The following is a 25,788-nucleotide window of genomic DNA, read 5'->3' on the forward strand; positions in this document are numbered from 1 at the left end:
TATCTCTCCCCAACTCCCCACCCCCCACTGTCCCTCCCCTATTTCCCCGACAGACCCCAGTGTGTGATGCTCCCCTCCCTGTGTCCATGAGTTCTCATTGTTCAACACCCGCCTATGAGTGAGAACAATGGGTGCCTGACTTTCTGTTCTTGTGTCAGTTTGCTGAGAATGATGGTTTCCAGAGTCATCCATGTCGCTACAAAGGACACGAACTCATCGTTTTTGATGGCTGCATAGTATTCCATGATGTATATGTGCCACATTTTCCTTGTCCAGTCTATCATCGATGGGCATTTGGGTCGGTTCCAGGTCTTTGCTATTGTAAACAGTGCTGCAATGAACATTTGTGTGCATGTGTCCTTATAGTAGAATTATTTATAATCCTTTGGATATATACCCAGTAATGTGATTGCTGGGTTAAATGTAATTTCTATTTCTAGGTCCTTGAGGAATCGCCACACTGGGTCTCACTCTGTCAACCACACTGAATTACAGTAGCTCAATCATGGCTCACCAAAGCCAACCTTCTGGGCTCAAGTGATCTGCCCACCTCAGCCTCCCAAGTAGCTGAGACTACAGGCACCCACCACCAAGCCTAACTAGCATGGTATATTTTTTATAGAGATGGGGTTTTACTATGTTTCCCAGGCTGGTCTCAAACTCCTGAGCTCAAGTAATCCTCCCACTTTGGCCTCCCTAAGTGCTAGGATTACAGGCATAAGCCATGGTGCCCGGCTGACATTTTAAAATAAAGGTGAAAGAAGTGCTATGGTCTGAATGTTTGTGACCCCCAAAATTCCTATGCTGAAATCTTTACCTGCCAGATAATAACACTAGGACGGTGGTAAGCCTGTAAGCCTCTGGGAGGTGATTAAGTCGGGGGCGGGGGAGGCTCCTGAAGGGGGATTAGTGTCCTTATAATAAAGGCCTCAGAGAGCTCCCTTGCCCCATCTATCATGCAGACAGAGGAGTCATCATCTGTGAACCAGGAAACAGGCCTCACCAGACACCAAAGCTGCCGGCACATGGATCTTGGACTTGCCAGCCTCTCGGGCGGTGAGAAATAAATGTCTGTTGTTTATAAGCTACTCAGCATATGGTGTTGTGTTACAGCAGCACAAATGGACTGAGACACAGTCTTACCTACCTGCATCTACATAATCTCTATGGAAATGACCAGTACACACGCAGACTGACACAGGTGTGATTTGCGACTCAAATACCAGGAGTGGACTACTAGGGAGCACATGCTCTTCTGAAATGATGAATAATTCCTTACAAAGCTCTGAATAAAAACAAAGTCAAAATCTTCCTTTAGTTTACATATAGCTGCATTCCTGGAAAATTCAGTATGTTAAAATTGTGTCACAAAAATTTTTTGTGGTTACCTATAAAACAAATTCTAGGCTTAGAAAATTATAAACAGGTTTTCCCCCTACAGGAATTGTATCATGTAGGTACATGTGTAGTCAGGGGACCATGCTCCAGTGCGCTTGGCTATCCCCTCACAATGCAGGGGGTCTAACCTGCCTGCTCCTTGCCTTCAAAATACTAGACATCCCCTTCCCACCACTGCAAAACCCAAGCACCCTGCAACCCACCCTTCCCCACATCTCCAAATTGTCCCCAGGGGGCAGTGCTGGCCAGCGTTGGGAATCACCGATGGGGACGGAGGAAAGGCTAGGTTGAGCTGAGCTTCGCTCTCCTCTCTGCTGCCTTCACTACCCAAATAACTGCATTCCACGTCATCAGGATTTCTGCTGAGCCAACCCCAAAGTTCTGAAAGCCTCGAAGTGTCTTGCAAGCTTGTTCACAACTCCAGGAAAGAGAAGCAGCCGCATTTCAGGAAGACGAGCAGGCTGTCACTTCCTCTTAGATGACATGCCAAGTTTCCAGAAAATCACCCCCCCAAAAATCAATATGGGGCTAGTGAGTCACTAGTGAGTGATCTGCTAGTGATCAAAGAGAGGGAGAAAAAAAAATATATCCACAGGAGGAATGAATGCAATTCAGGTATCAGCACAAGGATTTTATGTTACACATACACACACACACACACACACACACACACACACACACACAAAATCCCTCCTAAGTTGATTATAAACACAAACATGAACCATTGGCTTCACCAGGAACCTGTGTGGTGACACCATACATAGGTCACCTGCTGCCCAACTGTGCTCACACCCAGTTTTTATCTGAGGCTTACGTTCCACAGTCTTCACGCTCTGAAAACAAGTTGGGTGTGCTTGCTACGGGCTGCGGGAGATGGGACTAGTGAGAAAAAAATCCATACCCCCGTGTGGGATTTCCCTAAAAATGGTTATCCCTTCTCTCAGGGATAAACTTTTCAGAGTTCCTTAGAATATTTTTTTAATCCAAGACCTCCTTTATTTTTGTAGAAATAACCTCAAGTCCTGGAAAAATGCCTTTTTAGAAAATGATACTGTGGATTCATCAGCATTAAATGTGGCGGACTTAAACACACAAAATAGTTGACTGACAATAAACCAGATGATACAATTCAAACTTTTATTTGGCAATAAGTTCAGAGTCACATACACATAAAATCAACATTAGAATAAATAGCAAATTCACATCTAGAATAAATAGCAAGTCTACCTAATTTGCATTCACTGTGCCTGATATCATACAGGCACAATCTGTCATTCCACTAGGTAACTGGAAGAGTCTCCAAAGTCAGAGTTCAAACCTGCAGGACCAAAAATGCACAGAAGCACTGTCGCAGGTCGGGTTCCCCAAAAGCAGACACCAAGGCAGAGACCGGCATGCAGGAAGGTTCACAGGAGAGGGCTGTGGGCTGACCTGGGCTGGGAACAGGCTGGGCACGGGGAGGCACTGGGCTGCAATGCAGCCACAATGAGGCCTCATTGACCCCATAAGGGGCTCTGGACCTGGGATTGCCCTACAGGGTTTCTTTCCCAAGTTGGGTGGGGAAGCCAGCCCTTTGTACCCCATATGGAGCCGGTAAGGGTTACAGGCAGGAAGGGGATGTGATCTGGGGCAGGTAGGGCTCTTCAACAGGGGAAACTCCCATGAGGGCTGGAAGTAAATGGCCAGCCAGCAGCGCTCCCAGCAGTTAGGGGATTAAGTCCTTCAGTCTGGAAAGGTCATCTGGGCAGTTGAGCTCAGCACCCAACACTAGCACAATTACAAACTAAAGCAATGAGAGGTATATTCAACAAGTGCCGAGCCTGATAGCTCAAGTACACACACTGGCCGTACATGTAACGATGCCCAGGAAGTAGCTCATAAGAGAATAGAGTGCACTTATTACCTACAGAACTTCCTGCTCTCTGCATCCCAGCTACGAGGTCATCCATCTGCACCATCTCAGCAAGGGAATCATGCCACTGCTACCAACACAATACATTAGAGCGGGGGCTAGCCAGCCAAGTCCAGCCCAGAGCTTGTTTTGGTAAATCAAGTTACACAGCCATGACCACGGTCACTCCTCGAGTAGTAGTAGCAACACTGAACAGCCTGAAATGCCAAAAATACTTTCTATCTGGCCCTTTACAGGAAAAGTTTGCTGACCCTGCATTAAGGGTACTTCATTCCCGTCCCTTTCTTTAACCCACTAGTAGTGTCAAAGGTGAGCTGAACTTTGAGCTAAGCTCCCAAACACTAAGCAAAAGAAAACCCTGGCACAAAAGGAAGTCGCTATTAAGAAGGCAAAATACAGGTTCTCTAGTAATACAGGTTCTCTAGTAGTTGAATAGAGCAATCAAGGAACCCCGTGTCTGGCCAAATTTGGTCTTAGAGCATTCTAGACAAGGAGCTGCAAGTGGTCTTTGGCAGCAAATGAGCATGAAGAAAAGGAATTCTGTTCCAATATTAAGCAGTCTCTGCTGCTTAAAAAGCCTTTTGAGAAGAGGACAGAAGAAAAAGCTACTTAGTTTGCCCAAAGCTAAATGTGTGTCCTAAATTAACTAGGACACAAGACTCCTTTTCAGTTCTCCTTTGTAATAATTAAGAGCGCCAGTACAGTCAAAGCAGCTAATAATTTAGTCTGTGATACACCCAAATCAGTAGCAGGTGGTTTGTATTACATGCTATTAATGGGAATAGCAGAAAATACTGCTGAAGGGTAAAATGTTTATTTAAAAAAAAAAGAGATGTGCCATGTTAGGGGGAACGTGGGAGATCTAAGGCAAACGACTAAAGTATTTCAAAAGCCAGGTTTCACCCATAAAAAGAACACTGAAAAAGAAAAACTGGCTGTGCAAGTCCCTTCCAAAGGGACCTCCATGGGCCTTGCTGGACAGTCATATTTGTGATGGCTGACGTGGACTGCCCTGGACTCATTACTATTCACATAATTCTTAGAAAATAAGTCGAGGCAATGTTAAAAAGTAATTTTTAAGTATTCAAACCAATTTTGTTTGCTTTACAAAATGATTTTTTAAATGGTTGAAAAGAGATTCATTTCCCTTGTACCAATATGCTTTCATCAATGTGCACACTGGAGAACAAAATGTCCAGTGCAGTGTGCCAGATCCCAGTTAAGAGTCATGACAGGCTGGGCATGGTGGCTCACGCCTGCAATCCCAGCACCTTGGGAGGCCGAGGAAGGTGGATCACCTGAGGTCAGAAGTTCAAGACCAGCCTGGCCAACATGGGGAAACCCTGTCTCCACTAAAAATATAAAAAATTAGCTGGGCGTGGTAGCGGGCACCTGTAATTCCAGCTACTTGGGAGGGCGAGGCAGGAGAATCGCTTGAACCCGGGAGGCAGAGGTTGCAGAGAGCCAAGATCGCATTGCTGCACTCCAGCCTGGGCAACATGAGCAAAACTCCATCTCAAAAAAAAAAAAAAGTCATGACAAGGCCAGGCGCAATTCAAGACCAGTCTGGCCAACATAGTGAAACCCCCTCTCTACTAAAACTACAAAAATTAGCAGGGTGTGGTGGCATACACCAGTAGTCCCAGCTACTTGGAAGACTGAGACACAATAATTGCTTGAACCTGGGAGGCAGAAGTTGCAGTGAGCCAAGACTGCACCACTGTGCTCCAGCGTGAGCAACAGAGCGAGACTTTGTCTCCAAAAAAAAAAAAAAAATCATGACAGTGACAAGTTAAAATCTGTCCCAACTGAGCATAGATAAGGATTAATAATAAAGTGGGATGTGCCTCCGTCCTTCACATGGGGATGGACTGTGCTCAGCCCTGTTACTACCCCGACATGGTCTACAGTCTGCAAAGGTACACAGTCAGCAAGGCTTGGTGGCCCAGATGCCCAGCTTCTGTCACACAGGATATCGTTTTTTTTTTTTGAGACAGTCTCACTCTTTCACGTAGGTTGGAGTGCAGTGGCACAATCTTGGCTCACTGCAACCGTGACCTCCCAGATTCAATCAATTCTCTGCCTCAGCCTCCTGGGATTACGGTGCCTACCACCATATCCGGCTAATTTTTGTATTTTTAGTAGAGATGAGGTTTCACCAGCTTGGCCCGGCTGGTCTTGAACTCCTGACCTCATGATCCACCCCCTCAGCCTCCCGAAGCGCTGGGATATAGGTTTGAGCCACCGTGCCCGGGCCACATGGGAGATCTCAACATTGCCAAGCTCAATGGCAGAGAGACTAAAATTCTTCTAAATGGGAATTATTATAAAACTTATTATTCATACCCAGAAAATGTTTTTCTCCTTCAAAGCCTAGGTCACCTAACCTAAACACTCATGAAAAGAGGTTTTAAAAATAGTTCTACTTCATTCTTGAGTAAACAAAACACCCTATAACTGGCACCTCGTAGGTAACCAATGATATCTGATTAGATAAAAACCAAGAATTATTTTTAAGCCACACCTACTTCCTCGATCTGCTTCTCCAAAGCAGAAACTTGAATCCAAGAGCACCGCGCATTCTTTTAGAACCCCAACACCCAGCAGTTCTGGGCACAACACACACCCATTAAATGTCAGCCTTCAGTACACCCAGATGGTGAAAACACGTAGAAGCAAGCAAACAATTAACAAAATGCCTACCCTGTTCCAAAAACAGAACATACTACTGTGCCTGTGTTTATAATAAAATATAGAAGAAAAGATGCGGGAAACCTTATTGGATTTAAAGGGTCACCTTCACCATTATAGTTAAATACAGCAAAATGTCACAAGTACATCCCACCTGTGACAAGCAGCATTACGAAGGATGCTATGTAACTCGTTAAGTTTCTGCCATCTGGCAAGGAGCCCATGGAATGCCAGGCTCGCATTTCATCGATAGATGGTTACAAACATTTATCACAATAAAAATGTTGAATAAGCAAGCACTCTCCACAAGCTCCCCTCACATTCCTGCCATCCTTTAGATTTAGGAATATATGCACATTGCCGCAAAAGCTTCAAATGAGTATTAGCAATACTAGATCAGGCTAATCTGAACAGAAGTATTTATACAGCCTATGCAATTAAAATAGTATTAGCAGCATCATAACTAATAACAGCAGACATTCCCATAGCACTCAGAGTGCAGTAAATATGCACTTTATGTTGAAGGATACTACAAATGCAGATGCAATTAAGGATTCCTCCCTTCAACAAAAGGAATATATGCCATTTGCACTACCCTTAGAAAGAAGTAAGAAAAGCTCGGTTAGCTAGGTCATATCTATTTCCTGGCTTCAATGTCCTTCGCCCTTTCCCACCTTAGACATCTAAAAGACCAAAAACAAACAAACCCTGCACAAACTCCCAAATAGCCACACAAACACCGCAGGAGAGAAATCAAAGAGGAGAAGGCTGGAGATGGTTAAGTCACAATGGCCACCTTCCTTCTCCCCTGGCAAATCCAAGCACCTCTCAGTTGATAACTCACAGAGAAGCAGGGATCTCGTTTGTTTCCATCTAGACAAGGACTGTTTCTGGTAAATTCCATGTTTTAACAAGATTCCAATTCAACTGAGTGGGTGCCATGGCACAGCACTTCATTTCAAAGATGCTTTTTCCTGGTTCATTTTCTTTCTTTCCATGAACACCATCCTGGTGGTGTGTCCAGGTTTTACATGCTCCTGGGAGACTTACCACAAACGTTTTGGCTCTTCAAACCCACTCATTTCTTGCAATCTTGTTCTCCAGAAGGCTGTTCCGCTAGCTAGAAGGCGATTTTGACCAGAGCTCTCATCTCCTCTCTCCTGCCCATCTCTCTGCTGGGAAGGACACAGGAACCACATACTGAGGACTAGAAGGTCCAGGAGCTGCAATTTCTCTTGTTCTTTCTCACGTAAGTCCTTCCAGGGAGGCTGTGTTCTCTTTGATGCAAGGTGCCAGAATGGCAAAGCCTTAATATCAAATGATTTGGGAACCGGCCACCACTGGAGGTAGGGGGGCCTCTCTGCAACTCATGGCAGCACTTTGCCATTGTGGAGCCCACTAAATCAGCCTTCTGGAAGCAGTTCATCTTTGCCCGTCACTGTGCCCCTGCAGCCCCCAATGAACTGCCCATACATGTTCAAGAAATGTTCCATGGAGGAGTCAAGAAGCATTTCAAGCTTGACCTGCTGGAATACAGAGATGGCATCGAGTGGTCTCGCCCATCCCAGAAAACCTGACGTCAGTTTCAGGACCTCCGTAAACAAAAAGGGGAAATCAGAGTTCCAATGTGAAGCTTGCCTTTCAGCCCTGCATGGCGGGGAAGGCCAGAGGGGTCGGCAGCTAGCTCCCATCTTAACCATTGGGAGAATTATTCTCCATAAGGTACAAAATAAATATCAAAAGGCATATCTGTATCTTTTCCAAAAGCAACACTCAGACTCACATGACATCAACCCCGTCATGCCTGCCAATCAGGGGCAGTCAGTTTCTGGCTTTTACCCCAGGGGCCCTCAGCTACTTGGCCTGGGCCTCCTGCAGGAGAGGGGCTCCGAAGGTGGGGGGCCTTTCTGACCAGGCGGGCAGTTCGTGCTGCAGTGGAGTCCTCCGGGGGTAGAAAGTGTGGCTGACGTCGTAGTTCAGAAGGCAGCTCAGAGACGCCATGTAGATGTCAGCGAAGCGTGAAAGGCGCCTCAGGAAGTAGGTTGGGTTTTGGTCTGTGCGGAAAAGGCTTCCAAACTGGGCGTTGAAGAAGCTTTTGGTCATTTCTCTGAAGGGGCAATAAAAAAGCAAAACAATAGAGAATGATTCAAAAAGGCTTGTTTTTAAACTACTGAAATCAAAATCACTTTTAAAAAAATAAGACTCATTTTACAAAAAAGTTAGCCTAGAACAGGCCCAAATTCTAATTAAGGAAACTGTCTAGGATCAGGTGCAGTGGCTCGTATCTGTAATCCCAGCACTTTAGGAGGCTGAGGCAGGCGGATCACTTGAGGCCAGGAGTTCGAGACCAGCCTGGCCAACATGATGAAACCCCCATCTCCACTAAATATACAAAAATTAGCCAGGCCTGTAATCCCAGCTACCCAGGAGGCATGAGAATCGCTTGAACCATAGAGGTGAAGGGTGCAGTGAGCAGAGATCATGCCACTGCATTCCAGCCGGGGCGACAGAGCCAGGCTCCACCTCAAAAACACAAAAACAAAAACAGTCTGGGCCAGGCATGGCAGGTGGACTTGAGCCCTAGACCACCAGCATGGACAACCTAGTGAGACCTTGTCTCTACAAAAATGCAAAATAATTGGCCAGGCATGGTGCCGTGTGTCTATAGTTCTAGCTACTCAGGAGGCTGAGGTAGGAGAATCGCTTGAGCCTGGGTGGTTGAGGCTGCAGAGAGCTGTGCATTGCACTCCAGCCTGGGTGACAGAATGAGACCCTATCTCAAGAAAGAAAGAAAAAGAAAAAAAGAGGGCTGGGAGAGGGGAGGGAGGGGAGGAAGTCAGTCAGTCAGTCAGCCTATCTTTCCATCCATCAAAGTGATTCTGCAACATTTTCCCTCTTAACTGTCTCAAGGCTCCAGATTCTTGTGCACACTTCTCTACATACACATGCCCCATCTCCCAAACCTATACACGGGATGCAGCAGCTGCTCTCAACGGTACACGGAGGAATACAGAATGTTCTTAGGAGTCTCAACTTCCCTTACAGAAAGGATCAAGACCCCCTGTTCTACAAGGTTATTGTGAGAACTAAGGTAAGCAAAATAAAAGCATGTTGTAAACTCTCACGTGCTCAGCTGTCTGAGGAATTAAGGATTGTTTTATGTGATGCAAATGTCCCCCATCCATTACATACTTCAGGGCCTCCTGGCCTCCTCGAAGGTGAGGTTGCTCACCCTATTCAAGGCCCATAGGCCCCTGCAGTCATCCTTATGTGCACGTATGTCTATATCAACATCCCTATCGTACATACACAGGAGGCACACTCTCTGATGGCTGGAACCCTACAAACAGAGTATTCCAGCAAAACAAAGGAAGACTACTTGACTGTTAATAAGTCATTTACCAACACAGAAAAAAATATAGTCCTTTACACAACCGTGTGCTAAAGCCACTAGTTAGCAGCAGTTAGAATAAGACTCAGACAGTCAACACCCTGAGTGAGGAGGACGAACAAAATGCGATACAGCACTGGCTTCTGCAGAATCTGAGGAATGGACTCATTGCCCCCGTTCCACGCCCTGTCCCCACCCACGCACACCACCACATGCAACCTCAGGTCAGGCTGCCCACTGCTGAGAGGCCAGAATCCCACAGCAACCACTGTTTCCAAGACTCAGAGACAGCTGTAGCCAGCAGCTGGAAAAGGCCATGTGCAAAGTCAGAAAAGTTCACGTAAATGGTGTCAACATGGAAAGCAACCGCCTAGGGAAGCATGATTGTCAGTAGGGGCTCCCTTAAGGCAGATACCCACCAGACTTTTCTCACAGCAGAGAGGCTTTCTTTACCAGTTAACATCCTGCTTACCGATGGCACATTCTTGCAATAGTCACGGTTACAGATAAGCACCAGGGTCTCCGAGCCCTAAGAATTCACTGTGGCTTCAGAGGCCAAATCCAGCGCTGCCCCAACAGCCACACTGTGCCGCCAGCATTATTAACAGCTGGGCCACCAGCTGCCCAGATGGGAAGGTCAGGCAGGCAGGGAGGATGCATGAGATAAAAAGGCTCCCTTCTCCCAAGGCCTTCAACGGCAAGGGCAGAGAAATAAGAGGGGTGACAGCTGGCCTCAAGGAAATGTCACATGTCACCAACAGCAGGTAGCTGATTCTGGATCCTGAGGGAGGCAGACACACCTGGAGCTAAAAAAGGCTATTTTAAGATTATGCCTCAGGCTGGCCTTGGGTGACATGTGTAGGCCCAGCACAGCCAGAACAGGGTGGTGGACTCGCCACATTCAACACAGGCCACTCTTACCTCATCTCCTTCCTTTCCTTTTTCCACTCCTGCAAAACCAGCTGTGACTCAGCATCTCTGTGAACCTGCAAGATGCAAGCGAATTATTACAACTGTTTTGATTTCAAATAAGTTCATTAGGCAATGAGAATTTTTTTTTAATTAGCAGCTTTTCTAGGAGAAATTTTATTCCTTTACATCTCAAAGGTTGGTGCCTGCATGAAATAATACATGTTTCAGACTTTCCAGTTGACACCCTGCCTTCTTCATTAATAAAAAATAGTTTTAAATGTCCAACATTAGAAATGTGGTTTAACAAATTAAGATGAAATATTATGAAGTTATTAAATTATAAAGACTACATATAAACATAATGCATGTATATAGCCACATATGCATAAAACATGTAGGTGATAAATACATGTGTACTAACTGTAATGTACATATACCTAGTACGTTACCTATTATACATAATATATACATGTGTACAAACATTATTAAGTGGAAATAGCATATATACCCACTAACTGTAAGTGTCAAAGTATGTGCCTGCATTTGGAAATTAACATAAAAATTTGTTTTAATTTGTACAAGGGAAGTAGGATTATAAACGAATTAAACTTTATAATTTAATATTATGTTCTGCAAAAGTCAAGAAGGTGAAACACCTCGATGAGAAGGAAAAGCAGAGCATTTTCTGGTGGGCCAAAATATGAGTGAAAGACCAAAAGAAAATGCCAATTGCCCATGATCTAACACATGGAATCTCACAAGTCTCCCTCCAAGGTTCTTGTGGCTAAACAGAAACACTGAGGCCAGACAGAATCCAAGGTGCACATGATCGCAGGGAACAGGCGGGCTCCCTGCAATTCATGACCACAGGGGTAACCTTAGAACCTGGAGGAAAATACCAAGCGGGCAAACCATCTGCTTTTGACATGGGAGCCAAGAACCTTCTGTTTATCACATCTGCTCAGTTCAACAGCTTGACTCTGAAGCCGGAGGCTGCTGAAGGGACGTGCAAAGGAAAAAGGCCCCAGGAAATGGAGTCCAGGGATGCATGCCCGGAAAGGGACCTTGAGTGCCGCCTTCACGCCCTACCTCCCACGGAGCACCCAGCAGCTGCCTGGGGTGCCCTCCTGGCTGCCCTGCCATGAACCTCTCCCACCATTTGTCAGCTCTCTCATAGGAACAACCCTCTCGCCTGCATCCTCCCCATCAGCTGTCAAACATCCTCTAGTCTCTCCCATCAAAAAAAGATTTCTCCCTGTGCCCACCCCCTTGTCCAGCTCTGTCCCCCTACGAGGTCAAACTCCATAAAACAAGAACTTCTGGTCCTGAAATCCACTTTAAAGTATTTCAAAGATGGTATGTGTTCATTAGTTACCACTAATCTTTCAAGTGAAACCATGCACTCTAAAGTGGGTCGTTCACAATGGAAAAGACTAACCAAAGCCCCACAGAGAATGATCCTACAGGCACTTCAGCCATCTCCACCTCCAGCGGTTGTTCATGGGCGTAATCAGCTCTTCACAGCAAAACAGATTGGCTGTGTATCTCTGCCCTTGCTTGAGAAAGATTAATTACACTCTAGCCAGTGCAACAGCCTACATCAGTCCAGCCACTGGCCCATTTTTCTATCAACCTATGAGCTCACAAATGGGTTTTTCTTTTTCAATCGTTGGGGGAAAAAAAAATCAAAAGAAGAATAATTTTATGACAGGCTGGGTGTGGTAGCTCATGCCTGTAATCTCAGCATTTGGGAAGGCTGAGGCAGGTGGATCACTTGAGGCCAGGAGTTCAAGATCAGGTTGGACAACATGGTGAAATCCCATTTCTTCAAAAATACAAAAAAATTAGCTGGGCATGGTGGTGCACACCAGTAATCCTAGCTACTCAGGAAGCTGAGGCACAAGAATCACTCGAGCCTGGGGGGCAGAGGTTGCCATGAGCCGACATCACACCACGCACTCCAGCCTGGGCAACAGAGCTACACTGTCTCAAAAGAAAAAGACATTCATGACATGTAAAAATTAGACAAAAGTCAAATTTCAGCGCCCACCAATAAAGCTTACTGGGACACAGCTACAACCATTCATTCACATATTGTCCACGGCTGCTTTTGTGTTCCAAGTGCAGAGGTGAGTAGCTGCAACAGAACCTACAGCCTGCACAGCCTAAAATATTTACCATGTGGCCCTCTGCAGAAGCTTGCTGACCCGTGGTCAAAATGTGGCCTCTGACTGGTTGGTCACTTGAAAAGCATCTACCAGTGCCAGCACCACTACCGTGAACCACAGCCATTTTGGAATGCACCTCAAGGCTAGCTAACCAAATCACAACCAAAATTTATGTACTTCTATTCAATCTCATTCATTAGATTTGCCTCCAAATGACACTCTGTAAGGTCAGGAATTCGAGACCAGCCTAGCCAACATGGTGAAATCCTGTCTCTATTAAAAATACAAAATTAGCTGGGTGTGGTGGCACACGCCTGTAGTCCCAGCTACTCGGGAGGCTAAGAGGGGAGAATTGCTTGAACCTGGAGGTAGAGGCTGCAATGAGTCAAGATCACGCCACTGCACTCCAGCCTGGGCGACAGAGCAAGACTCTGTCTCAAAAGGGGAAGAAAAAAAACATCAAACAAATGACACTCTGCTGGCTCTGAAAAAATCAAACTCAATCTCAGCGGACCAATTTTTCTCCTCAGAAAACTGTCCAAATAATGTGGTACATGCTCTGAAAACAATCCCCAAGGGGGAGTTCTAGAAACATCTGTCACAGACTCAGTGGAATACCTTGTAACTTTCTGAAGGAACACTGAGGAAGAGGGAGACAGTGAGCTAGGACATTCATGCAGATGTTTCTTTAGTTAGCAGCTACACACCTTTATATCCTAGTGAGTCCAACCTGAAAGAACTCTCTACAAAGTGCCAGAACCCAAGGCAATATAGGTGCACGCGTGGAGCTTGCACCTCCAGTCAGGCCGCCGCTGTGTAAACGCCAGCATCACCCCTCCCTAGACAATTTATAGCTCCTCTGTTCCTCAGGGTCTTCATCAGTAAAATGGGAGTGATGTTTCAGGACCTACTTCAAAGAGTTACTGTGAAAATGAAATGAACTTAAAGGTCACGGTGTCCAGAACACAGTAAGTTCTTAGGACATTTCTACACAGCCTGATTCTGCCAACTGAGAACTGTGACTCTGGAAAAGTTACATATCTCGCAGTCTGTTTTCTCTCCTGTGAAATCGGGTTGGCTATGCAAACATTCATTCCCTTTTCTTCCTTCCCTCACCCTATGCCCTGTATAACTAATTTTACAAATCACAGAAATACTTCCAGCACTTCCATTCTCTGAAACATACATACCTTCATCATCAACTTTTTACACAGGTCAGAAAAACAAAATGAAACCCAAAAAAAACTGTTCCCAAAGCTAACATGTAGTGATGCCATCTACGTGCAGCTGTGTTTGTACATATGACCAGCAGCCGGGGTCACAGAGACTTCACTGAGGGTGTCAAGTCCTTGCCTACACCCCCATCCTCTAAACCAAGGAGGCACATTAGAGCAGTGCACCAAAGAATGGACCTGGGGCCCACACAGGCCTTGGTTCAAGCCTTGCCCCATCATTTTATGATCTCAAACATAAATGGTACCTGACCTCTGAAAACCTGTTTCCTTATTAGAAAATGGGGAAATTGTACCCACTGGCATGGGACAGCTGAATGAGCGATGTGTATAAAGCCAGCACTCAGCACAGTGTGTGGCACATAAAAAGTAACTATTAGTAGTGTATGACATACACACACAGACTCTAAACTACATTAAGTCAGAAGTGATGCCATATATTTTTAGAAAATCATGTCACAGACAAGCATAGTAAGGGAAACAATAAATCCTCATTAGAGAAGAGCCAAGAACTAATGGAGCCCAGTGCATTTGGAAACAAGGCCTAGGGGACGTGCAGGGCCCCATGCTCTGGAATGCATGCACCTGGAGCCAGAATCTGGCCTGTCACTCACAGCCCTACCTGATCTCACTGCTCAGCCACCCCCACATGGAGTGCCAGCTAGGGCTGGCAAGGCAGTTCCCTGCCCATTTCCAAAGCCAGAGGGCAGGCATGGGCAACAGGCCACAGGTTGCAGGTGTGTTCACCAAGAGAGCAAGCATCTGTGCCCTTATCCTAAAAATGTCAGCACCCATGCTGAGATGTGTACAGCCCAGGCAAGCTGGACCCAGGGAGAAAGCAAGGTGCCTCAAGGAACGGGAAAGGAAAGGGACACATGGAGAATTAAGGGGATACAGCAGCAAGAGAGAGGCAGCTTCCATGGGCCAGGAAATGACTGATAAAACTGCCATTCCTCACTAACCAGCCAAAACTGGCTGCCTAACTTAACACAAGGAAGTAACTGCTAGGGAACTCCAGTAAGCCAGCAAACTGCAGGTATTATCCTCAAAATCAACTGAGGCTGGACCCCAGGATCTTCACTCTTGCTTTGAGATTCTCTCCAGTAAGCCATGGGGCCTAGACTGAAGTGTTCCATCCACAGGGCCCTTTATGTCACAGTTGGGGAAACTGAGGCCCAGAATGGCGAAGTCCCACCGTGGCAGACGCAGGCAAAACCAGCACAGACTCAAGCACTGGCAGGGCTTCCTGAATCCCAGTACCCCACAGGAGCGCTCCCCATGGGCTTCAGTGTGGAAGAGAGCACAGTGGATCTTCACTGACAGAGGAATGTGAGCAAACACCTGTATTTACACAGGTCCCACAGACTCTCTAAGCAAAACAACCCCAGTCATTATTCCACAGTCTACTGAAAACAACTTAAGCCTCATACTTTACAACAATTAAGCAGAAAATATCAGAAGCAACTCTGTAACCTCAGGCTTACGGAAACAGTGAGAAGGAAAAAAAAAACCCCAACCTGCATCTGTTCCAATAACCCAGTCAAGGTCTGCAGCCAGGCCACGGTTTGAATGTACTGCTCCGTGTTCATGATTCTGAGCTCAGATCTCAACTCCGGGATGATTGCACCAGTCCTCCAGCCGTGCTTTAGGGTCAAATCCTGATCACAGAGATCACGAAAAGTCAACATCAGTCTCAACAGAATCTAAACTACCATTATTTTCCCAGACATAAGAGGGAAACATTTCCCAGACATTTAAACTTTTTGATGGTAATGGTTAGTTATTAACCAAGCTGAATTCAATGAATTACATTTAATTAAAACTAATTTGACCCCAGCCTTCGATCATTTCATCCCAAGAAAGTTTCTGTTCTGGAAATAATTGCCTTGAGTCATATCCCCTGCAAAAATACCAGGTCTGGAATCATTAACCACGGTCTCTTTAAAAAAAAAAAAAAAAATGAGGTCAGGGGCGGAAAGGGGCTTGACCTAACTGCTACCAAAGGTCTTCATTCAATTCATCCACAGACCTCTGTGTGCCAGGCCCTCTGGGTTATGGAGAAGCATGGAATCTCAGACTTGGAATGATCACATACAACATAAGCATGCATGATCAAATTTTCCATTCCAAATGTTGTACAGACCAGAATATCTAGTATCAGCTATGTCCTGGAAATCTAAGACAAACAATCATCACACTAAATGGTCATTTTCTCATTTGGCAAATACTCATCAAGCAATACTATCTGTCAGGCCCTAAATACTGAAGATAAAACAATGAACAAAAAACTGAGAAATCCCAGCCCTCATGAAAAATACAGACAACAAATAAGCAAGTAAAATACACAATGGCAGGTGGGGATAAGTACAAGGGACAAAAATCAAGCAGTAACAGGAAAAGGAGAGGAAGCAAGGAGGTTTGCATTTTATACAGGGTAGGTAGGACGACCAGACTAATACAAGGACGAGGTTGGGGAGAGTATGCGAATATGTGGGAGCAGGGAGATTCTGGCTGAAGAACAGCAAGTGCAAAGGCCCCAGGACAGGAACATGCTGGAGGGTGGCATGTTAAGAATCAACAAGTCAGAGAACCTACAGGAGACAAAAGAGAAGGCAGAGACAGGGTATCTTCAGAGAAGTAGGCTGAGGAAGGGGAAATCCAGGGGGCAACCATAGGAATCCAGTGCGCAACCATGGGAACTCAGGCTTTTACTCTGAGGGAGAAAGAAAGGCTTTCGGGTTTTAAGGGAAGAAGTGGTATCTGATTTACAGTTTTAAAGGCTCAGTCTGGCTACTCACCTAAAGCTAGAATCCTAAGCCCTATGTAAGAGTGTAAGAGGGCTGAGGATGCCCATCTTCTTCACTGGTTTCAAAATTTCTTTTCTGTTTTTGTTTTTGCTTTTTTTTAACAGGGTCTCAACTCTGTCGCACGGGCTGGAGTGCAATGGCGCAATCTCAGCTCACTGCAGTTTCTGCCTCCCAGGTTCAAGTGATTCCCCTGCCTCAGCCTCCCCAGTAGCTGCAATTACGGGCGTGTACCACCATGCCCAGCTAATTTTTGTATTTTTAGTAGAGACAGAGTTTCACAGTGTTGCCTAGGCTGGTCTCGAACTCCTGAGCTCAAGTAATCTACCTGCCTCGACCTCCCAAAGTGCTAGAATTACAGGTGTGAGCCACTGCGCCCAGCCCACTGGTTCAGTTTCTTGAAGACTTTGAACATTTCTTTCTCCCATAATACATGAAAACCTACAGCACATTCTTTTCAATATTCCCAATGGTGGCAAATTTTTAAAGGTGGACTTTATTTATGTTTTTTGATGCATTGATAAAGGGAAAAAGAACAATGGTAGTTATTTCTTAATATTTAAATGGAAAGATTATTCTGATAAACTCTTTGGGTGAACAGCTTATTCCCATCATTTCCAAAAAATATTTATCTATCTTTTTCACAGCTATGATCCATTCTGTTCTGTAAAAAGAAATGAGACATTAGACAAATGCAGCCTACTTCTAGGTCGTATGAGAGCATGACGATGGCCTTAAATAAAAGATACATTCTTTAACAAGTGAGACTAACACATCTGTCCCCCAACAAAGGAAAAAAGGGCCCCTCACCGCCAAGTCACTGTATATATGGTCACCAAAGTACAACACTCTGGATCCTCTCCATCCAGTAAGCTTCAAAAACTCATATAAATTACCCTGCAATCAGAGAAAGCTACAGTTATTACACTAGGATGGCCTGTCCCACCCACAGTACAAAATATTTTTTAAAAACTTTTAAAAAGGGTTTTTGTTTTTATAACTTATTTTAAATATCAAAATATAAAGATAAAAGCACTTCCATGGGAAATCTTTCCCTATGTCAAACATGCTGTTCAAGAAGGATTCATATTGTACACACTTCTTTGTAACTATCTTTCTACACTTAACACGCTGTAGTCATCTTTCCATGTCAGTAAATACTAACCTACCAGGTAAGGACAGCAGCTGGGAAGTACCGTGATTCATTTCACCAACTCCCTGATGTTGTACAGTTTACATTATCTATTTTGTAAGAAACTTCATGATAAACATTCTCATAGCCAAGTTGTATTACCTCTATCTTAATAATTTTCTTAGGCTAACTTCCTAGAAGTAAAATGGCCCTATCAGAGCTGTTTTTCTCAAGGCCTTGAAAATATACTCATTGCCAAATCCAGCAGATTGTTATATATCCATCAAGAATATATTAATATCTTTTTTAATGAAACTTAGTAACATAAGAATGGTCAGCAACACAAATTCATTCAAACATTTGAAAGCCTCTTATGACACCAAAATACATTAAAACTGTGCACAGCTCAGGTGTGATGGCTCATGCCTGTAATCCCAGCACTTTGGGAGGCCAAGATGGGAGGACCGCTTGAGCCCAAGAGTTCAAGACCAGCTTGTGCAACATGTCAAGACCCTGTCTCTGCGAAACAATAAAAATTAAAAATTAGCTGGGCATGGTGGTGGATGCCTGTGATCCCAGCCACTGGGAGGCTGAGGTGGGAGAATCGCTCAAGCCCAGGAGGTTGAGGCCACAGTGAGTGATGTTCATGCCACTACACTCCAGTCTGGGAGACAGGGCGAGACCTTGTCTCAATATAAACTGGAAAAAAAAAAGCCAGGTATGGTGGCTCATGCCTATAAATCTCAACACTCTGGGAGGCTGAGGTGGGCAGATCATGAGAGCAGAAGATCAAGACGACCCTGGGCAACGTGGTGAAACCTGGTCTCTTCTAAAAATACAAAAACTAGCTGGGCATGGTGGCGGGCGCCTGTAATCCCAGCTACTCAGGAGGCTGAGGCAGGAGAATCACTTGAACCAGGGAGCTGGAGGTTGCAGTGAGCCAAGATGGCACCACTGCACTCCAGCCTGGTGACAGAGCAAGATTCCGTCTAAAAAAAATCCCACAAAACTGTGTACAAAATATGTTTTTGTCAGAAAATAGTAATTTGAGTGAATAATAGGCCACGAGTAAGTGTTCCTTAAAGAGAAATGTCCAATTCTTACCACTGGCAACTTAAATGTCATACACTATGAAAGTAATGCCTTAAAAATTTTGTTTTAAAAAACTGTTCAATTTTGCATAAGTTTAGATACTAGCATATTGAAAATATATTGACTTAAACCTAAGTTTACCACCAAGTTATAGTCAGTCAGTTCATGGGAATCACTCAGAACTGTGCCAGGCACATGGTAAGCCACAATGAACATCAGCTGTTAGCATTATTACCGACCACAAAGCAAAGCAACAAAAAGGGGAAGCTGGTCATGAGATACCTGCTTGTAAATCTGGCCTTTCTGCAACTTGTGAATTTTATCCCAGAGTAAGACACCTTTCTCATTCATCTTTCGGAAAGGCCTATCAAGAAAAACGGGGAACATTATGACATGGCGTAGTACAGGCTATCCACTCTACGAAATACTAGTTACTCAGGATCACAGGAAGTAGCTCCCTGCAAAAAACCAAAAAAACTCGGAAACTGAAACTACCACCACATTCCCTGGTCTAATTCAGTATATCCCAAATTATGTGAAGCCCAGGATCCAAAGATGTTTCATGAAAAAAAGAATTCCAGGGGCCAGGCACAGTAGCTCACACCCGTAATCCCAGCACTCTGGGAGGCCGAGGCTGGTGGATCGCCTGAGGTTAGGAGTTCAAGACCAGCCTGGCCAACATGATGAAACCCCATCTCTACTAAAAACAGAAACACTGCAAGCGTGGTGGCAGGCACCTATAATCCAAGCTACTCCAGAGGCTGAGGCAGGAGAATCACTGAATCCAGGAGGCAGAGGTTGCAGTGAGCAGAGACTGCACCACTGCACTTCAGCCTGGGCAACAAGAATGACTCCATCTCAAAAAATAAATAAATAAAATTCCAGGGTCATATAAATTTGGAAAATACCATGCATTAAATATGTCCCTCTTAAAAAGTTATTGATGGCCCCAAAAAACCCTGCTGTAATAAACTTTCTTTCACCCAGATTTCCCCGATCTATTTGACCATGCAGAAAACCTCTTTATAAAGAAAAGTTTATGGAAATACTGCCTTAGTATATTTATCTGGCTTTATACCTAAAATTAAGCCACTCTAGATCAAAAGCAAATCAGAAGACCAGAAGCACTAGTTTATGATGGAAATTGGGAAGTAAGGATAATGCCTCATTCTTCACCCTGAGGGTGCTAGCCCAAAGAGTTTGTTTGCCTTAAGGTAAAAATAAGCTTACCAAAAAAAAAGATGATTTTTTGCCTAATCATAATGCAGAAAAATATAATAAGAAAAGGTAAGCAACCCAGAATTCCAGGACCCACCAGGGATATACACTTAACATTTCAGTTCACGTTTCAGTCTTTTTATAAAATGTATCTTTCTTTCAGACTATAAAATGAGGATCACTTTGTGTATACTAATTTATATCCTTTTTCTCTAATATTCTGAGCAATTTCCCAAGTGATTACATATTCTTAAATACATCATGTTTTACAGTAATACAACATCTTCATTTTTTTCCCCAAATACTTATCTATTCATTTACTGATTTATTTAGGAGAGAGGGTCTTACTCTGTTGCCCAGGCTGAAGTGCAGTGGCACAATCAGGGCTCACTACAGTCTCGACCTCCCAGGCTCATGTGACACTCCCACCTGAGTCTCTCAAATAGCTGGGACTACAAGCATGCACCACCACATACCTGGCTAATTTTCTTTCTTTTCTTTTTTTTTTTTTTTTTTTGAGAGAGAGCCTCACTCTGTCAACCCAGGCTAGAGTGCAGTGGTGCAAATCTTGGCTCACTGCAACCTCCGCCTTCTGGGTTCAAGCGACTCTCCTGCCTCAGCCTCCTGAGTAGCTGGGATTACAGGCACGTGCCACTACACCCAGCTAATTTTTGTATTTTTAGTAGAGATGGAATTTCACCACATTGGCTAGGCTGGTCTTGAACTCCTGATTTCAGGTGATCTGCCAGCCTCGGCCTCCCAAACTGCTGGGATCATAGATGTGACCAGCTAATTTTTAAATTATTTGTAGAGACAAGGTCTCCCTATGTTGCTCTGGATGGTCTCAAACTCCTGGGCTCAAGGAATCCTCTGGCCTCAGCCTCCCAAAGTGCTGGGATTATAGGTGGGAATGATGGCACCTGGCCCAAGTAAATCATTTTTAATGACTGCATAACACCCCCTCATATGGCTATTCCAAATTTAACTAGGCGTCCCCTACTGTAGGGCTGTCAGGCTATTTCTGACCTTTCATTATTATAAATAACACAAGGATGAATACAGACGGAGAATTATTCAGCTCTTAATCCTAGGCTTCCAGAACAAAGACAAAATAGTTGTTGGAGGGAGGGGGCTGAGACACCCTGTTCCCCCATCCAGGGAAAAGAGTCCCAGACTATGCCCCCTCACTTTTCATAAATACGACAAAGCAGAGGAGCTCTCTGGTGAAAAGACAGGGCCCTTCTCCTGACCACACCCTAGAATCTACTAAGAAAATGGTGAGGGCATCGAATCAGTGACTGCAGGGCCCCCAATCTCCCCGACTTCTTCCTCTAGAAGGAGTGCCTTTGACCACTCTGACCCAGTGAGGTACATGTTTTCCTCTGGGTGCTTCAACACTCCCAGGCACTGATAAAGGTGTTGATGTTGCTTCCCAAGACCCTGGAAGAAACTAGCCCTGGCCTGGAGCCAAATTCCTTAAACCCTCTAATAAACTCCACATCCTGACCCCCTTCTGGCAGACACACCTAGGCAGAACATCCCTTTCTCTCCTGTCTGCCAGAGCAGGGGTCCCCGAACCCCAAGCTGCAGATACTAGACCCAAACCAGTTCACGGTTAGTTAGGAATCGGGCCACACAGCAGAAGGCGAGTGTCCAGTGGGCAAGCGAGCATTACCACCTGAGCTCCACCTCCTGGCAAATCAGCAGCGGCATTACATTCTCATAGGAGTGGAACCCTATTGTGAACTGCACAAGCAAGGGAGCTAAGCTGCGTGCTCCTTATCAGAATCTAATGCCTGATGATCTCAGGTAGAACAGTTACATCCCGAAACTATCACCGCACCCCCGCAAACCTGGTGGAAAAATTGTCTTCCATAAAACCGGTCCCTGGTGCCAAAAAAGTTGGGGACCCTTGTGCCAAAGGATACGCCGCAGCCCACTCTGTAAGTCCATTCCTCTAATAAGCACTTTGGACTGATGGCCCTAGCATTTAGTGCTTCTTTCTTTGGAATCCCAACCAGACCCATCACGGGATGGTTTGGGGCTGTCCCATGTATGAACTCCCTTGCCACTGTCTTTGTGATGACTCTGGTCACCAGTTAGTGGGACAAAATAGTGACAAAGCAGCAAGCCATAGCTTACAGCTGTTTTTCATCACACTCTAGTTTTTCTTTCATTTTCTTGAATCCCACCCAGCATGTTTCAGTCCCTGCACATGGCTGTTTTGCCTCTCCTTCCTGGAGTCACTGTGACACTTGGAAAACTGGGACAAGCCGAATTTAAAGCACTAACTGCAGGGTACCACAGTCTGATGCTTTAAATACCTGCTTACCAGCTATAGAATAAACATGGGGGCAAAACTGTTTCAAAAACTGGCCATTATTATACAAATATGAGTTATTTTTTTTTTTTTTTTAGAACCCTACTGCAGTGATTCTCAACACTATGGATATTTGCAAGAAACAACTCTTGGTGAACAGGCCCGTCCCACACATTAAAAGATATCTTAGCATTCCCTGATCCCTACCCACTCAATACTAACTGCACACTCTGTCCCTGTCACAACCTGAAACTTCCCTGCTTCCGCATTCCCATGGCTACAGTGGCAGGAAGATATTAAGACATAATAGAGATTAACTCTACGTGATATAAAATCTGTGTTGCAGAGAAGCTCTGCAAAATCCAACTGCAATTTTAAATGCACCAATGAGAGCTCTATTTAAAGAGCCACCCAACAGGCAGCTCTGTTGTTGCTGTTGTTTTCTTTTGCCCCACGATGTGTCTGCATTTAAAGATCTAATTTACTATATGATATTAAGTGTGGCTTTTTCATCGCTGCCAATCATTTTCTTCAACACTAACTCATGGGTCTGAAGCAGCCCAAGTTGAACTGAGAACCATTTCAATGTAGGCAAACTGTCTGTTACATACATATCACCCTCCTTGCTAGAAGAGTTAAAACTCAAAAGCTATAATCTCCCATTCTTATGATTTCGCAACTGTATTTTACCAAGACACACCATCTATATATTCACAGCAGCAAAGGAATAAAATCTAGTCCCCCAGAAAAGTAGACACTCACCTCCGTTTATCATTAAAGAAGTTTGGCTTCTCAGCCTGAACAATGACCACATCGAACAGGTCCCTCCAGTCTTTCCCAACGATATACCTCATCCCTTTGTCCCTAGGGCAACAAGTCAGCCAGGTTAGTCTAACATTAAAGGGATTAACTATGTTTGTAACTTTCTCTTTCCAACTGCTAAAACAAATGGGATACAAAGAGTGTGCCAGAAGCTAGCAATGAAACACAGAGCAACTTACACAAAGCTACTGGGGCTATTGGTGATGAGAAACATCTTCTTGCCATGATCAGCCAGTTTGGCCAACACTGCGCGGGTCTGCTCAGCATAGCAGATGTACTTTTCTAAGAGCAAGAGAAAAATTCACACACAGATTCAGCATGATATTGGTCAACCTGCAAGTACTTTCTCAATGGGGGTATGGGCCCAGCATTCCTAGGCACAGGAGAGGGAATAAAAGTCTTAAAGAAGCTTTGTTCAGTGGAACATGGGTATATCTGGTGCACCAGTCACAAAGACCCTGCCTCTTCAGTCTAGGTGGAAACTAAACGGCTATAGCGGCCAGTGCCTCTCCTTTTAAGTCAGAATTACGTCAAGTTCCAGGACAAAGGGGACGGCTAACATGCCAGGATGCCAAGTCCTTACAGAGCACTCATGCAGCCCCTGCTTAGCACCTGGAATGCAAAGTAAAATGCCGGCACGGTTGCACAAGAAACAGGCTGCAAATCTCTCCGTGGTAACGCTGAGCACATACCAATGTCTGCTTCAATTGCTCTGTACATTATTCCTTTGATGTGGACATCTCGAATTGAATCCTGCAAAAGATACATTTTTAATCAGTGAAAATACAACTGAGAGAGGCTGAGTAACAGTACAGGGTTTCACCATGTTGGCCAGGCTGGTCTCAAAACGATCCGCCTGCCTCGGTGTCCCAAAGTGCTGGGATTGCAGACGTGAGCCACTACACCTGGCCAACTCTGGTCCATCTTCATAGGCAGCCCCTTGTGAAAAGCAAAAGTTTCCATGGTGGTGGTGGCAATTTTCAAAAGAGTGCTTGGGAGAGGTCATTTCTGTGAATAATTCTGAATAAAGTCCCCATGATAGACAGTAATTCTTTTTTTTTGAGACGGAGTTTTGCTGTTGTTACCCAGACTGGAGTGCAATGGCACGATCTCGGCTCACTGCAACCTCTGCCTTCTGGGTTCAAGCAATTCTGCCTCAGCCTCCTAAGTAGCTGGGACTACAGGCACGCACCACCATGCCCAGCTAATTTTTGTATTTTTAGTAGAGATGGGGTTTCACCTTGTTGACCAGGATGGTCTCGATCTCTTGACCTCGTGATCCACCCGCCTCGGCCTCCCAAAGTGCTGGGATTATAGGCATGAGCCACCGCGCCCGGCCTAGACAGTAATTTCTATATAGTATTGTGAGCAAATGATTCCAAGCCATCTGGACAAAGGGAGTTATTGCTCTTTCATCTTTGTACCCTTTCCGTCCCTAGACCCCAAGAGCAAATTCTGCAACACAGGAGGAGAGGCAGAGATAAATAGCTAACAGTTTCCTCCTCTCTCTTTGGTGCCACCAGTAGGGCAACAAACTGGCAGTGAGGCTGTAGCTCAGGCAGAGATCTGGTCCAGGGAGAGGAAAAGGAAGTGGTTAAACCCTTTGTGGGTTCAGGAGTGTGGCAGCATGACAGCTGGCAGGTGACACTGCACAGGGCCTCTACCTGGTGACATTCCTAAAGGCCTATGGAAACTTTCTATGGCCAGGAACAGGAGACAGGGCTGCAGCCAAAACTGCCTATGCCTTACTCAGACTGTTGCTGGGTGATTTCTGTTAAGAGTGACCCCTTCCCGCCGGAGGTCATGGCGCTCGCAAAGGCGAGGTCATCAGTTCAAGGCTAACCTAAGCAACCTCATAAGCTCAAACTGATTGGCAAAAAAAAAAAAAAAAAAAAAAAAGAGTGACCCCTTCTGGACTGCAATTTCAACCTTTCAGCACAAGCTGATTCAATTTCATACCAGCAACAGAAGGCAGTAGTTAAATGCAAGTCAGATTGCCTGATTTAAAATCAAGGCTCTGCTGTGTGACCTTGGGCAAGTAACTCAACCTCACTGTGCTTCATGTCCTTATCTATAAAGAATAGTGCCTACCTCAAGGCATTATTAAGAAGATTTAGCAAGTTAACATGCCTAAAGTACTCATAAGAACAGTGCCTGGGACCTAGTAAACTCTACACGAGTATTTGCTCTTGGTGGTAGTAATACCTGCAGTAAAAACCGAGCTTTCAAATCAACATCTCACCTTACCCATGCACAGGGCTGCTACAAGTGATTCTTAAAGATTTTTAAAGACAAAGTATCTGTGCACACGAAAAGGACAGATACTAAATATCTAAATTCAATTTAGATAATATTACATTGATATTGAGAAACTGTAATTCATCCTCTATCTTCCTAAAACCCAGGATTCAGGGCTGCCAAAACTTAAAATTACTTATAAATACATATAACAAAAATATTTTAGTGTGTAAACATGTATCTCTACAAAAATATAATTTAAAATACATATATTTAGGACTATGTGAATCCATATAAACTTTTTTAGTATTAAAAAGTTCATACAGCTTAAAGGACATATATAAATATATAAACATAAATATAACAAATTAAAGTGCATAAATAAATTTATAAATATAAATTATTTGTACAGTAAGTCCTTAACATCTTCAGCAGGTTCTTAGAAACTGCAACTCTAT

At 44.6% G+C, this 25,788-nt stretch overlaps 1 protein-coding gene across 1 annotated transcript in view; it reads right to left on the reverse strand.

The window, feature by feature from the left end:
* Window positions 1-5,437: 5,437 nt before the first annotated feature.
* NT5DC3 (5'-nucleotidase domain containing 3) overlaps window positions 5,438-25,788 on the reverse strand; it is a 65,852-nt gene continuing 45,501 nt past the window's right edge. The window contains exons 7-14 of the mRNA XM_002752916.5: window positions 23,785-23,845; window positions 23,272-23,374; window positions 23,033-23,134; window positions 19,015-19,096; window positions 17,319-17,405; window positions 15,222-15,362; window positions 10,314-10,378; window positions 5,438-8,108 (exon numbers count right to left, since the gene is read on the reverse strand). Of these exons, the coding sequence (XP_002752962.2) occupies window positions 7,856-8,108; window positions 10,314-10,378; window positions 15,222-15,362; window positions 17,319-17,405; window positions 19,015-19,096; window positions 23,033-23,134; window positions 23,272-23,374; window positions 23,785-23,845 (894 nt within the window). The 3' untranslated portion in view covers window positions 5,438-7,855. The remainder of the gene's footprint in view (window positions 8,109-10,313; window positions 10,379-15,221; window positions 15,363-17,318; window positions 17,406-19,014; window positions 19,097-23,032; window positions 23,135-23,271; window positions 23,375-23,784; window positions 23,846-25,788) is intronic.

This window comes from Callithrix jacchus, chromosome 9 (assembly GCF_049354715.1).
Source record: "Callithrix jacchus isolate 240 chromosome 9, calJac240_pri, whole genome shotgun sequence".
NCBI classification, from domain to species: domain Eukaryota; kingdom Metazoa; phylum Chordata; class Mammalia; order Primates; family Cebidae; genus Callithrix; species Callithrix jacchus.